General features: G+C 40.2%; 1 protein-coding gene across 30 annotated transcripts in view; it reads left to right on the top strand.

Annotated features, from left to right (window-relative positions):
* mbnl1 (muscleblind-like splicing regulator 1) overlaps nucleotides 1–13853 on the top strand; it is a 104781-nt gene extending 90928 nt beyond the window's left edge. For 6 of the 30 annotated variants that reach the window (XM_031806998.1, XM_031807006.1, XM_031807000.1 and 3 more), the window contains 8 exons: nucleotides 77–316; nucleotides 1529–1582; nucleotides 2585–2738; nucleotides 3647–3682; nucleotides 5165–5250; nucleotides 7020–7064; nucleotides 9443–9514; nucleotides 10159–13853. In XM_031806998.1, coding sequence (XP_031662858.1) covers nucleotides 77–316; nucleotides 1529–1582; nucleotides 2585–2738; nucleotides 3647–3682; nucleotides 5165–5250; nucleotides 7020–7064; nucleotides 9443–9499 — 672 coding nt within the window. In that variant the 3' untranslated portion in view covers nucleotides 9500–9514; nucleotides 10159–13853. The remainder of the gene's footprint in view (nucleotides 1–76; nucleotides 317–1528; nucleotides 1583–2584; nucleotides 2739–3646; nucleotides 3683–5164; nucleotides 5251–7019; nucleotides 7065–9442; nucleotides 9515–10158) is intronic. The other 24 variants (XM_031807002.1, XM_031807009.1, XM_031807001.1 and 21 more) reach the window with 12 other exon arrangements.
* The last annotated feature ends 814 nt before the right edge of the window (nucleotides 13854–14667 follow it).

The raw sequence follows: 14667 nt of genomic DNA, 5'->3' as shown, positions 1-14667 counted from the left end.
GATGGAAACCAAATTAGTGTGTATCAATGTATATCCTTGTATTCATCCCTCCCCCACACCCTCTCCCCCTCGCCAGGTGTGTCGTGAGTACCAGCGGGGCAACTGCTCCCGGGGGGAGAATGACTGTCGCTTCTCCCACCCCTCCGACAGCACCATGATCGACACCAACGACAACACGGTCACCGTGTGTATGGACTACATCAAGGGCCGCTGCTCCAGGGAGAAGTGCAAGTACTTCCACCCTCCGGCTCACCTGCAGGCCAAGATCAAGGCTGCACAGCATCAGGTGAACCAGGCCACTGCCGCCGCAGCCATGGTGAGTAGTCCGCCATCTTGGATCATCTAGGAAACAGTCGCATTGTAGGAATGAGGAAATACACACAGTAGGATGAAGCTGCCCGTAGTCACAGATCTAAGGTCAGTTATGGGTTTTGACTTTGCAATGGATATGGTTAGGATTTGGGGAGGGTAAGCAGAGAAACTGATCTTAGATATGTGCCTACAGGCAACATCTCTATTATATTATATGGCTCAGTCTTTTTCTCTGCCTGATGGCGTTAGCTGATTAAAGAAACACAGACGTTTAGCTGATCTAACTGATCGTATCTGTATCTTCATCCTCTGTCTCCATGTGTGCTTCCCCTGCATAGGTTCCTCTTGGCATTCAATGCATTTAATGTGCTTATCTGACTGCAGTCTAAGTCTAATATAACAATGGTCATTCCTCTCTAGCTGAACATCCACAGCTAAACTAGCGTTGTAACACTTGTCTATTGTTCCTAGTATTTGCCATGCTTTGTATGAAGAGCAAAAAACAAACGTTGTGGTGTTTAATCATTGTAATGAGACAATGACTATGATGTGCACAGTGAAAGATTAGAGTGTATGGCTTTTTGATGATTTAATAGTCCCACTTGTCACACTTTAAACATTCTATAGCTCATATTGCTTAATAAAGTCTTCATAAACCCTTTATAAGGCCTGCATAGATGCTTCATAATCATTTATAAGCAAATGTCACACTATATAAAGGTGATATAACAGGTCCTTATATCTGGTGCTATACCAGATGTGGTATAAACCCTATACTACACTTCATCAAGTATGACATTTGTTGTAGACCTTATAAAGGGTTTATGAATGCTTCATAAGCTATATTTATTTGAAAGTGTGATCATATCACTCAATGCCCAGTGTTTTGAAGTAATGACAGTGTACATTCCATTTGATTCTTGTTTACATATTTTCACAGTATTTGATTTAGCTAGACCATTATTGAACTCATGACCATGTACTGTACTGTAGCTCTCAGCCGTAGTACTGTAGTGTCTACACACTGTGCATGCCCTAGTCATGTTATCCCCTTGTATACTGCATTCCAATGATTTGTTTTTTATTTGTTTGTTTTTTCTCACCTACCCGAACTGCACTGCTGCCCCCATGATGCACCTCTGCTTGCTGGTTTATGTTAATGCGCTTGAACCCCATTGGCCCATTGCCATCATGTGCTCGCTGCCTGCTAATTAAGACTCAGTCGGCTGTCAAATCACTGAAGCGACCCCTCGACGCAACCTTTGACCTGGTACTATGACCTTTCACCTTTTAGCTTGGCATGTGGCTTTGTCGTAGTGCAATGTCTTAACCCAGATATAGCTACTTTAATTATTGTTTGTTGTCGTAATGTGTTTTCTTTTCTCCTGTTGCTATATGTGTCATTATTGCCTGTGATAAACTGATTGTGGCTTCCTTCCCGGCTTTGACTGAATTGACCATCTCCACCATGTTTGCGATTAAAAACCTGCTTCCAAAACAAACATCAATTCGACATGGGAATCTGTAAAAAGGGCCACAATCAATTAATCACCTATAGCTTATGTTAACAGTAGGAGAGGGTTGAGGACATTTGAGCTTTTAACAGTAAATGTAAATGGTGGCATGGCTCTAGCTTATGTACAATGTGTTGTAAATCAGTAGTATGTATGTACAGTATATATGCATGTATTTGTTCCAAGTGCATGTCTGATTGAGTGGGATAGGATTAAAGTCATATTGTAGGGATCCATTCCCACCTGAGTTAATAAGATTGCTCATAATTCAGTTGATCATGGCGCTAGCAGTGCAGCCCCCTCTCTCTCTATGCTTCCTATCTCTTCCTCTTCTTAGCTGCCTTGTTGTTTAATTAATAGATCAATGCTTGCTTTAGTTGCATTAAGTCAGCGCAAGGGGTATTTATACGGTATATCCTCCATATTAAGCTTAGTCACTGATTGTATCATGGATATGAATGCTATGTAGCCCCAGTTAGTGCCATGCTCTTGCTTGTGTAGTAATTATGTAGACTGCTGCTTGCTTGCTGGTGTTACACACGGTTACACTTTGTTGTTGTGATGTTCTTTTATCCTCTAACTTAACAACAATTCTCTTTTTTGTTTTCTTTCCCGTTTTTACTTCCAACACACCCTCTCTCTCACGCCTCCCTCACGCACCTCTTTCTCTCTCATTCTCTCTCGTTGTTTGTTTCTCCTATCTCTCTCTCTCTCTCTCCCCCCATCCCTCTTTCCCTCCCTCCGTTGGGGCTGGTCAGGGGATCCCCCATAGTGTCATGCCACCCATGCCCAAGCGGGCAGCCCTGGAGAAGCCTAATGGGGCTTCTGCCATGTTCAACACTGGCATGCTCCAGTACCAACACGCCTTGGCCAACATGCAGTTTCAGCAGCAGGCTGCCTTCCTCCCCTCAGGTATGGCTCCCAGGGCGCCCACGTTGCTTTCATATGGTCTCTGTCATACGTAGAACTAAAACGAGTAGACCTGCATGGACATTGAAGGTAGTTAGAGCTCAGCATTAGAGTTAGAGTACGTAGAAGGTGAACAGGGCAAACATTGTTATAACAATGTTAAAGGCTCCACGCCGCCATCTAAATCTGAAAGTGGTGCAGGTGTTCAGGTTCCCTCACTGGTAATGTGCTTTGGTTTGGGCTGGGGGCTGTGCATGTGGTCAGATGGAGACTGCATTGGGACGTTTCTCCTTTCTGTCCTCTTGCATCTGTTTGGCAACATAATGTATGTCCTGCTTCCATATTCAACTGCTACACTTTTTGTGATTCTGTCTTGAGCGTGTGTGTATGCCATGTGTCACTATTATGATTATTTTTATGACTTTAACTATTTACATTCATTGATTGATGATTGCTTTTACTATTATTATCACTGTTTATTGCACATTAATATCCATGTTTTTATCTGATCTGTGTTGACTCTCTACCTGATTCTCCTTATTGGCTAGTTTAGTCAGCACCAGGGTTGGGGTTAATTCCATTTCAATTCCAGTCAATTTAGAAACACTGAAATTCCAATTCCAATTCTCTTCAATGGTTTTCAATGAGATATGTGTTAAATTGGAATTGGAATTAGGTTTACATTCTGAAATAACTGGAATTGAAATGGAATTTACCCCAACCCTGGTCAGCACACCTGTATTTCCACTGATGACTACTTACTGTGTTACTGGTCCAGTTAATTAATTAACCTGATCTCTTCCTTCATTCTAACGAACCTTGTGACGGGCTGTTTTGATTTCTCTCCCCCTTTTCCAATCCACTTCCTGTTGCACACTTCCTGTTGCACTGCATGATGTGCATTTGGGCAGGCTCAATATTCTGCATGACCCCCACCGCCGGTGTTGGTAGGTTCCAGCTTTCCTTCTCCACCAATTAGCCTTCAGCCTTGCCAGTGACTCGCACATCAATCTATCTAACCATCACATCTGAGTGAACCCATATAGTTTTACGGCATGATTCCCACTTTTTTGTGCTGTCTAGTCAACTGCTAGGGTCGTTGTCACACGAGTGACCATAGGAGTTAGGAAGATAGGAGCACTCAATAACCATAGGAGTTGGCAAGACATCACAAACAGTTCTAGGATCAGGCTAATAGTTTAAATTTCCCTCCATTTAATAATCCTCAGTATGGTCAGATCCACATGTAGTTGGATCTGCCTTTGCTTTGACAGAGTCACAGGGTTGGTTGTGGCATATAATATATACTCATTTGCACATTTAATTTGTCATTTAAAAAGAATAATGCTGTGTTTAGTCATAACTATACATTGTAATACTTGCGATATACATTGAGTGTGAAAAACATTAGGAATACCTTCCTAATATTAAGTTGCACCCCCTTTTGCCCTCAGAACAGTCTCAATTCGTTGACACACGGACTACAAGGTGTCGAAAGCGTTCCACAGGGATGCTGGCCCATGTTGACTCCGATGCTTCTCACAGTTGTGTCAAGTTGCCTGCATATCCTTTGGGTGGTGGTGGACCATTCTTGATACACACAGGAAACTGTTGAGCGTGAAAAACTCAGCCGCGTTGCAGTTCTTGACATACTCAAATTAGTGCACTTGGCACCTTCAACCATACCCCGTTCAAAAGCATATTTTGTCTTGCCCTTTCACCCTCTGAATGGCACATACACAATCCATGTCTCAATTGTCTCAAGGCTTAAAAATCCTCCTTAACCTGTCTCCTCCTCTTCATCTACACTGATTGAAGTGGATTTAACAGGTGACATCAATAAGGGATCATACTGTAGCTTTCACCTGGATTAGCATGGTCAGTCTGTCATGGCAAGAGCAGGTGTTCCTAATGTTTTGTGCACTCAGTGTATGTTTTAATGTAAGTTTTATTCTGTTTCAGGTGTACTACCAAACATGTTACTGTAAATATTCCTTAGACTCTATACCGCTTTTGTCTGGTATAACCGTAATATGCCATCCACAGATGTACCAGTCTGAAATCCCTATCCCTTTAACACCCATGGCTAGATTCCAATCATATAACTTACTCCCTTCTCCTCTCCCTCGTGTCTTTCCCTTCTCAGATCAGAAAGGACTAGAAGTGTTTAAGCAATGTGGTTACTGCCAACCCAACCTTCTTCTAGGCTAGGTCTTGTCTGCATCATATTGCTTACACATATCCAATCCTCTCAGATCTTTGAGTATGCATCAGCGAGGGCAGAGAAAAAGGAAGTGAGTTATTGAATTAGAATCGGGCCCTTGCCCCTCTTCCCCCTCACCTGTCCCTCACGTTTGCCTGGCGCCCAATTGGCCACACTCTACTCCTCTATGGGTTTTTGCTTACCTGATTTTCCCTTTTGACAAAAGTACCCATGATGCACGGTGGTACGCAAGCGTCTGCAGCCACCACATCTGCCACAAGCGTTCCCTTCGCAACCTCCTCAGCCAATCAGGTTTGCTCCTCTCTCTCTCTCTCTCTCTCTCTCTCTCTCTCTCTCTCTTGTACAGAGCATTTGGAAAGTATTCAAACCCTTTTGTTACATTACAGCCTTATTCTAAAATGGATGAATATATTTTTCCCCCTCATCAATCTACACAAAATACCACATAATGACAAAACAAAAACAGTTTTTTCATTTTTTTTGCAAACGTATTAAAATCAAAAAACAGAAATACCTTATTTACATCAGTATTCAGATCCTTTGCTATGAGTCTCAGAATTGAGCTCAGGTGCATCCTGTTTCTAATTGATCATCCTTGAGATGTTTCTACAACTTGATTGGAGTCCACTTGTGGTAAAATCAATTGATTGGACATGATTTAGAAAGGCACACACCTGTCTTTATAAGGTCCAACAATTGACAGTGCATGCCAGAGCAAAACCTAGCCATGAGGTCGAAGGAATTGTCCGTAGAGCTCCAAGACAGGATTGTTTTGTGGCACAGATCTGGGAGAAGGGTACCAAAACATTTCTGCAGCATTGAAAGTCCCCAAGGACACAGTGGCCTCCATCATTCTTAAATGGAAGAAGTTTGGAACCACCAAGAATCTTTCTAAAATGAGAAATTGGGGGAAAAGGGCCTTGGTCAGGGAGGTGACCAAGAACACAATGATCACTCTCACAGAGCTCCAGATTTCTCTGTGGAGATGGGAGAACCTTCCAGAAGGACAACAATCTCTGCAACACTCCACCAATCAGGCCTTTATGGTAAAGTGGCCAGACGGAGGCCACTCCTCAGTAAAAGGCACATGACAGCCCGCTTGGTGTTTGCCAGAAGGCACCTAAAGACTCTCAGACCATGACAAACACGATTCTCTGGTCTGATGAAACAAGCGTCACGTCTGGAGGAAACCTGGCACCATCCCTACGGTGAAGCATGGTGGTGGCAGCATCATGGTGTGGGGATGTTTTTCAGCGGCAGGGACTGAGAGACTAAGGATCGAGGGAAAGATGAACGGAGTAAAGTATGGAGACATCCTTGATGAAGCTCAGGACCTCAGACTGAGGTGAAGGTTCACCTTCCAACAGGACAATGACCCTAAGCACACAGCCAAGACAATGCAGGAGTGGCTTTGGAACAAGTCTCTGAATGTCCTTGAGTGGCCCAGCAAGAGCCCGGACTTGAACCCGATCAAACATTTCTGGAGAGATCTGAAAATTGCTGTGCAGCGACGCTCCCCATCCAACCTGACAGAGCTTGAGAGGATCTGCAAAGAATGGGACAAACTCCCCAAATACAGGTGTGCCAAGCTTGTAGCGTCATACCCAAGAGGACTCGAGACTATAATCGCTGCAAAAGGTGCTTCAACAAAAAATTCAGTAAAGGGTCTGAAATGAAATTTTGTTTTATTTCATACATTTTAGATTAAGGCTGTAATGTAACAAAATGTGGAAAAAGTCAAGGGGTCTAAATACTGAATACAAGGGGTCTGCCTTTCACGCACAGTGCACATGGAGGTTCTGTAGGTGCTTCCCTTTCTGCTAGGGATGGGATGGGAGACAGTCTCCCTCTTGTTGGCCTACACTGGTTGTTGCGTATAACCGTTTAATGAAAGGTTATTAGGACAGTACATCTATGTATCATGGTAATGGTAAACTTTGAATGTAGTTATTAAACAAGTTATATATGTCATTAACTAGTCATTCTGGGGAGACATTTACTGTATGTCGTTCATGTTTGACGTCATTTTAACCTTGATCTTTGTCCTTTCTCATTTTGAGGACTCTTCCTTATCAAAGTTGACTACCAACGAATACATGCAATTGGTATGTATTAGGTAGTTTTCCTTGTTTTTGTCAAGCGTTTTGCACAGTAGGTGCAGCAGTTGCTCTCTGTGCCATTTGGTGCTCGGCCTATGTTTTTCTGCTGCTGCCTACATGCAGTCAAAGCTATTACGGTGTCTGAGGACTCCACTTTTTCTTCTTCTGCTGCTTAGGCCCTTGAGTGAGGAGATACAGGTGGGGTCAGAAATGACTGACTCCCTTGATAAAGATGTCAAAGAGCTCTATTTACATGTCATTTGACCAACGCACCAGTTCCAATCCAAGTGCCAATGTTGTTTAGCAAACTCCAGGCATTTACATTTGTCATGAAAATTGAGCTCAATGGCCACGCACACCACTGGTGGGTTTGGTGTTGAAATTAGAATGCATGAACAGAAAAGGACCCCGTTCCTACTGTAAAATATGGTGGTGGATCTTTGATGTTATGGGGCCATTTTGCTTCCACTTGTCCTGGGGCCCTTGATAAGGTCAACGGCATCATGAACTTTCCCCAGTACCAGGATATTTTTGCCCAAAAACCTGGTTGCCTCTGCCAGGAGGCTGAAACTTGGCCACAAGTGGATCTTCCAGCAAGACCATAACCCCAAGCACACATCAAAATCCACATTTTGCAATGGCCATCTCAGTCTCCGGACATGAACCCCATTGAAAACCTGTGGTTTGAATTGAAGAAGGCAGTCCATAAGAGCAGACAAAGGCTATCAGGGATTCTGAAAGGATTCTTTATTGAGGAATGGTCTAAGATCCCTCCCAATGTGTTCTTCGGCATTTTAGAAAAAGGCTCAGTGCCGTTATCCTCTCAAGGGGAGGTGTTGAAAGGTATTGAAAACAGGGGTGTCAATCATTTTGACCCCTACCTTTTTTTCAATTATTTATTTTATAAAGTCATTTTATGCTCATCTTTATCAAGGGTGTCAATAATTTCAGACCATACTGTATGTGGTCAAATAGGACAAGGGAAAGAATGTATGTACATAGTGAAATATGAACATATTTTCCGTATAATGTAATGGGAGTGCAACAACCCTTAAAGTTAAAGACTTTAGTTGAAACTTTATTATCCCAAGGGAAATAATGTATGCTTAACTAACTGCAGGGAACAGAACTGAACACCCCCCAAGACAGAATCAGAACCAGGAAGGAAAGTGATCTATACTGTTCCTGTTCAGAACTGTTATTTTAAAAGCATGGGAACCGGTTAATACTATTATGTTACGTTTCAGTCCCCCCCAAAAAATACCACAAGGCAGCTATGCAAAGCCCTCCCTCTGTCACCCAGGAACTTATTCCAGTGTCTGTCTGCCTGACAGCTGAAAATATTTGCCAGTGTGAGCATGTAGGAAACCTGCCCCTCCCCCTCTGAAGCTTAGGCTACTGTAACCTACTGACAAGCGTGATTCAGAAATTAGGGAGAGATTTTTAATTAGGGAAAAATGTATTCACTTTTTCGATATTATAACTTTTACATTTCACATTGGATTGATTAACTATTGTTTTTAATTATGGTGCCACTCTGCACACACAAGCTTGTTAGCTAGATAGCCTGCTAGCGCTGGTCCAATGTTAACTCTCGGAAGTTCAATAGACATTCAAAGATTTTCCATAGAAGCCGTTCTTCCGTAGGTATAGTTCTGTGGGCCTAATTGAGATAATGCATGTCATAACAATATGCCCAGAGCTTCAAACCAAGCCTCCTCCTTCACCCTGTCTCGCTCTCCCCCCACCCACCCTTGAAGTCGCTTCTCGCGCCCTACACTTGTCTGTCCATCGTGGATCTAAACAACTACAGCTTGCCTGCTCCATACTGCTCTATCCTCACTGATTTGTGAAGTCATTTAATGTCGAGCTAATGTAAAAAACAAAAAAAAATTCTGAGGTTTAAAAAGGAACGATATAAACCAATATTTTTTTGGGGTCCGAACCAGTTCAGAACTTTATTTTACAGGTTTGAACAGTGGAACGGAAAGAAAAAAAACAATACAAAATGATTGGAAAATAATTTCGGTTCCAACCCCTGGCTGCAGGTCAACAAGCTGTAGGACTTAAGTTTGCACGAGGAGACACCTCACTAGCGACTGACATTTTCTTTTCTTCCTTCCACCCCCTTCCTCCACCCTCCCCTTGCCAAACATTCCAAAAATGATGCTTGGCCGTTGATTAGCAGGTTTCAGTGATCCTATAAAATGCTTTGTTTTATCTATGCAACATTGTAACCACATTTTGTCTTATCTTCATCTCCTTTTCGGTAATGAACTCAGAAATGTGGTTAAACCTGCTGATGTGTGGTAGTGGGGCTAGTGGATGTCTGATGCGTAAGATGTTTGCTGTGTTTGATTTCTCTGCTCTGTCCCCACCCCCAGATTCCAATCATTTCTGCCGATCATCTGAGTAGTCACAAGTATCTGACTCAAATGTAGTTCGAGTCAAGAACAGTGAGTTTCTATTCATCTCGGTTTCGCTACAGTATGTTTAACTGTGCAGCTAGTGTGTTTCATTTATTTTTATACATTTAAAGGGGCTTTCGGCAATCATACATTTTTGGACATTGAAATGAATATATACCCATTGATTCTTGAAGAATATTACTTATAGATGCCTCATGAGCTTAGTTTAACTCTTGTACCCCATCAGAATCCAAATTATAAGCGTGTTTTCATCCAATATTGGTAAACAATGCACATGAAAACATTGAATTTTGATTTGTTTGGGTAAAAACATTACACAGCAAGATTTCCAGACGATAGCATTTGAAAGTATATATTTAAACACTTGTTTCCAAAGTGGTCCTTGATGGTAATAACATAAACAATTTTGATATGATGGATCGTCAGTCCTTACATCCAGTGCTTTGTCTATGAATTTGAGATTGGTTCTATTTTTCCAGATCCATCTTTCAGCTTTTACCAAAGCAGTGTCAGGGTGGCCGCCAGGTTATTGATTAAACTGCAGATTGCCGATTTAAGCAACCTTTCAGCGAACAAAAATAAGATCCAGATCTTGGAAGACGAGCTACATAATGAAAATAACTTTTCTAACTTAAAAAACAAAATGTCATTACTTGTCTCTTGTTTTGCAGATCAAATGACTGTGTGTTGGCACTGTACAAGCCTAAAGAGTTCAGCCTTTATGTCTATAATGTTCAGAATGTCAAGCAATGGACAGGAGGAGAATCGGTCGTCATCTCTCAGTCGCTCCGTAATGCTGTTCTTGTCACACATGCCAACATCGGTGTGCCCAGTCGATACCATGACACACATACACACACACACACACACACACACACACACACACACACACACACACACACACACACACACACACACACACACACACACACACACACACACACACACACACACACACACACACACACACACACACACACACACACACCTCCTTGTCCTCCAAGGCATCACCCAGCTGAGAAGAGGAGTGTCTGTCTATCCATGCTGACAGACACTGAGTACATTCACAATACACCTGTGTGTTCAAACACAATTTCTTTCTTACATTTTTTTGCACACACATGAGGCTTAGAGCGAGATGTTGTGGCGTCTAACGTACAGAATACTGTGTTGGTACGTCGGTAGACCAAGACAGCATTTTTTATTTGTTTTTTGTTTTTAAATTAATACATTTGTTTTCATGGTTTACAACAAAAAAAACATTGCAAATGTGCACCTTGAATTTGAATTGAAATCAGAAAGGCACAACACATTTTAGCATGTACAGTTTTCTGTTTTTAAAAAGGCTTCTAGTGAAGCTAGATGATAAAATGAGGGTCAGGGACATATGAATGTTCTGGGTAAGAAACACACCTGTGTACCTTTGAAAGCACAGCCATGCTAGCTTTAACCACCTAATGTGTGCCATAGAGGCCATACATCCCAAACCAGAGTGTTATTTCAGCAGTGTTATTCTGTTTACCTAAGATATGTGTTTTTATGGCTCGAGTTTAGTTTTTTACATAATTTCTCCATTGTGTATTTTCTTTATATATATATATATATATTGTGCCATTTGATTTTTGGTTGATAATTAGGAATGGGTTCCTCTCCAGCCTTTGATCTCTCTTGCAATGATAAAAAAATAGAGGTGCCTTTTATCAATTTGTTTTTGTTTTGCCTTTCTGTTTCTGCTTTATTTATCAGAACTATTACCTCTCAATAGACACATTTTACTTCAATTGAGGTAATACAACAAATAACTAATTTGATGTGAATTTATCAAACAGAAGAAAAAAGTATCTCACTTTTTTGATCAGATTTGAACTGATTCAGGATACCGAAGCACAGTTCTGCTCATGCACGAAGGGTTACCGGAGTATATGGCCAAATTCAAGGAAGGTTCGACACAGAATTGGGGGAACAGAGATTTCATTTCAAAACCCTTGTTTTCACACGCCATTATGTTCTGTGATTTTGTTTTGTTGTTTTGACTGAGGTGTAAGATCTCTTTACTGATTGTATTGTACTTCTATTGAAGCCTTAGATTACAGGACTGGGTTCCATCCCAATCAAATGTACTTTCAATCACCATACAGGCAATGAACACCAATTATATATTATAGTCCGTACACATACATACACCTTATAATGTTTTGGTTTAGTTTTTTTTCTCAAGTAACAATTTACTCTTAAATTTCATTGAACTCATGTGTTATGTATTACTTAAGGATTTTAATCTATTTGAATATTTAGTTTGTAGATTTCTGCCTTATTATATTCTACTTGACAACATTATTATATAGCCGTTGTAAATTTAGAGATTTGGATTTTCAAACCATACTAATGATTAATAATAATATGTGGAATCAGAATAAGTATTCACATCATTCTTGTAGCTGGACGCCTGAAGAAGTTGATCAAACATGTTGATCAACGACCTTTTGATATTGATACAATGAACGGCGTCAGTTGGTGTGTTGCCGAGGCATCTACTCTGGCTGAAAACTAATGTTTTAACTAGCTACAAGTCGAGATCTTGTTTGAAAACACGCTATCTGTAAAATGTTTTAGAACACCTACTCATTCAAGGGTTTTTCTTTTAATTATTTTCTACATTGTGCTCAGCATATGTGGGAACTCCTTCAAGACTGTTGGAAAAGCATTCCAGGTGAAGCTGGTTGAGAGAATGCCAAGCGTCTGCAAAGCTGTCATCAAGGCAAAGCGTGGCTATTTGAAGAATCTCAAATACAAAATATATTTGGATTTGTTGAACACTTTTTTGGTTACTACATGATTCCATATGTGTCATTTCATAGTTTGATGTCTTCACTATTATTCTACAGTGTAGAAAATAGTTTTTTTTAAATAAAGAAAAACACTTGAATGAGTAGGCGTTCCAAAACTTTTGACCGGTAGTGTATATTGTGTCGAAATTTAGATTGTCCATGTTTAGAGAAGGAACAAAAAGTTATTTTCTACTGTATCCATTAAAAACTATATATATATATATTGTTTTAATATTTCTTAAGATTGCCCTGAATGTCAGCGCAAAATGAACAGTGAGATAGATGGGTCTCTGGAGTTTGGTGAATGGTGAGAGTAGAGGTGAGGTAGTGGACTTTGCTGAATCGGGAAGGTCGGTAATGCTGCAGATGAACGAACTCTAACCTAAGGGACGAAGGTTGACTTTTTGCACTTCTGTACATAGTCAATGAACAGAGAGAAAAAAAAACATTTATCATATTGAGATATTATTTTGAATAAAAAATTCTATAATGATAAGTACTTTTTTAGGTTAATTTAAATAAAAAATAAAAACGGATAGACCAGCTAAACAAATTTGCTTGCAAAAAGAAAGAAAATGGTGTCATTTTCTAGGCCAATGCATTCAGAAAAAGATATGCGTTTTTAAGCTTTTGTCAGTGGCTAGTAGTTTGCCAGGAAATCCTCAAGGGGCGTAATCCCCACATTCACTCCCACTCACTCCCGTTGTAGTATATGATATACAATAAATATCATATATTGTCCATATTGCAGATCTGGTAACAGGCCATTCATGTCTAGCCCTACGGTACAATAACTAAAAAATATATATAAACAAAACCATTTCAAATTTTAGTTTCAATGCATGTAAAAAAGAACACAAATGTAAACAATCTATATAAGTAGATATAGAATGTTTATATTTTCAATTTACAAAAATATGTTTGGGGAGAAGGGAAATAAGACTTTAGACAAGTAATCGAACACTTGCACTTGTGATATACATTTTTTACCAAGAAACTACATGAGTTCTCAAGAATAAAATGTAACGTTAACACAAAACCACCCCAGAAATATTCTCTAATTACCGTAAGATCACTCAAGTCAACATGGACTCACAGGGCACAGCTGATGCTACCAGCCAACTGTGCACTCAGCAGGTGAAGGCTCCCCACCATACCAAATGTATAGGTAAATACTCTTTCAAATGAATGTAACCGTCTTCAGTCAAGGTCATCCTATTTCTGACTCGAGGTCGCTGTATAAGTGCTATGGAACCAAAGTGTCCCTTTCTCCAAACCAACCAGAGCTGCGTGGGCAGATTTCACTGTCTCTCAGCTTAAACCAAGGTCTTTCTTCCCTGCCGGGGGCATACATGCTTGACTGTTTAGTATGTGTGAAAACTTACTTTTTTTTGCTTATAGTTGCTACAGAATAATGTACTACTTCTTGTCTTCAGATTTGTTTTATGCACATTTTATTGTTGCCATAATTGACTCTTGCTGTTCTGAATTATATATATAAAAAAAATTGAATAAAAAAAACTGATTTGCTCACGCAACTCATCTGTGGTCTTCCTGTTTGCATGTTAACTTTGTCTATAACACATTACTGTAAAGGTCCAATGCAGCTGTTTTTATCTCAATATCAAATCATTTCTGGGTCACCATTAAGGACCTTGCTATGATTGTTTTCCATTAAAATGGTCAAAAAGAGCATTTTCTCAAGCAATAATTTTACTAGGACTGTCTGTGTGTGGTCTGAGTGGGGAGGGGAAAACTGAAATCTAGCTGGTATTGTCAGAGAGGTTTGGAACTCTCTTATTGGTCTATTTACTAATTTACTGCCTAGTAGGCCAAATTCACCAAGTAGGCCAAAACTCCATACCACCAAAACAAGTTCAAATTTCAGGCTGTCTTTTGAAGCATCTCTTACTCTAAAAGGGCATTATCATAATTTTCATTATTATTATTCCAACATCATAGTGTGGAAATATATATACAACACAGGAAAATCACGTATTTGATTGCACTGGGCCTTTAAAGAGATGACAAGACACCTTTCCGAGGAGATTAGTTTTCTGTTCCTTTGCTTCCTAGAATATAGCCCTCGTTCATGGTCATGTTTGTGGAAAGTAAATTTCAGTCATGAATTTGATAGAGAAAATATGCTTATAAATAAACATATGCCACAACTTATAATGAACAAAATATAAACGCAACATGTAAAATGTTGGTCCCTTATTTCATTAGCTGAAATCAAAGATTCCAGAAATGTTCCATACGCACAAAAAGCATATTTCTCTCAAATTTTGTGCACACATTTGTTTACATTCCTGTAAGTGAGCATTTCTCCTTTGCCAAGGAAATCTATCC

The sequence above is a fragment of the Oncorhynchus kisutch genome, linkage group LG27, assembly GCF_002021735.2.
Source record: "Oncorhynchus kisutch isolate 150728-3 linkage group LG27, Okis_V2, whole genome shotgun sequence".
In the NCBI taxonomy this organism is placed as follows: domain Eukaryota; kingdom Metazoa; phylum Chordata; class Actinopteri; order Salmoniformes; family Salmonidae; genus Oncorhynchus; species Oncorhynchus kisutch.
This window is presented reverse-complemented; position numbering and strand designations above follow the sequence as displayed.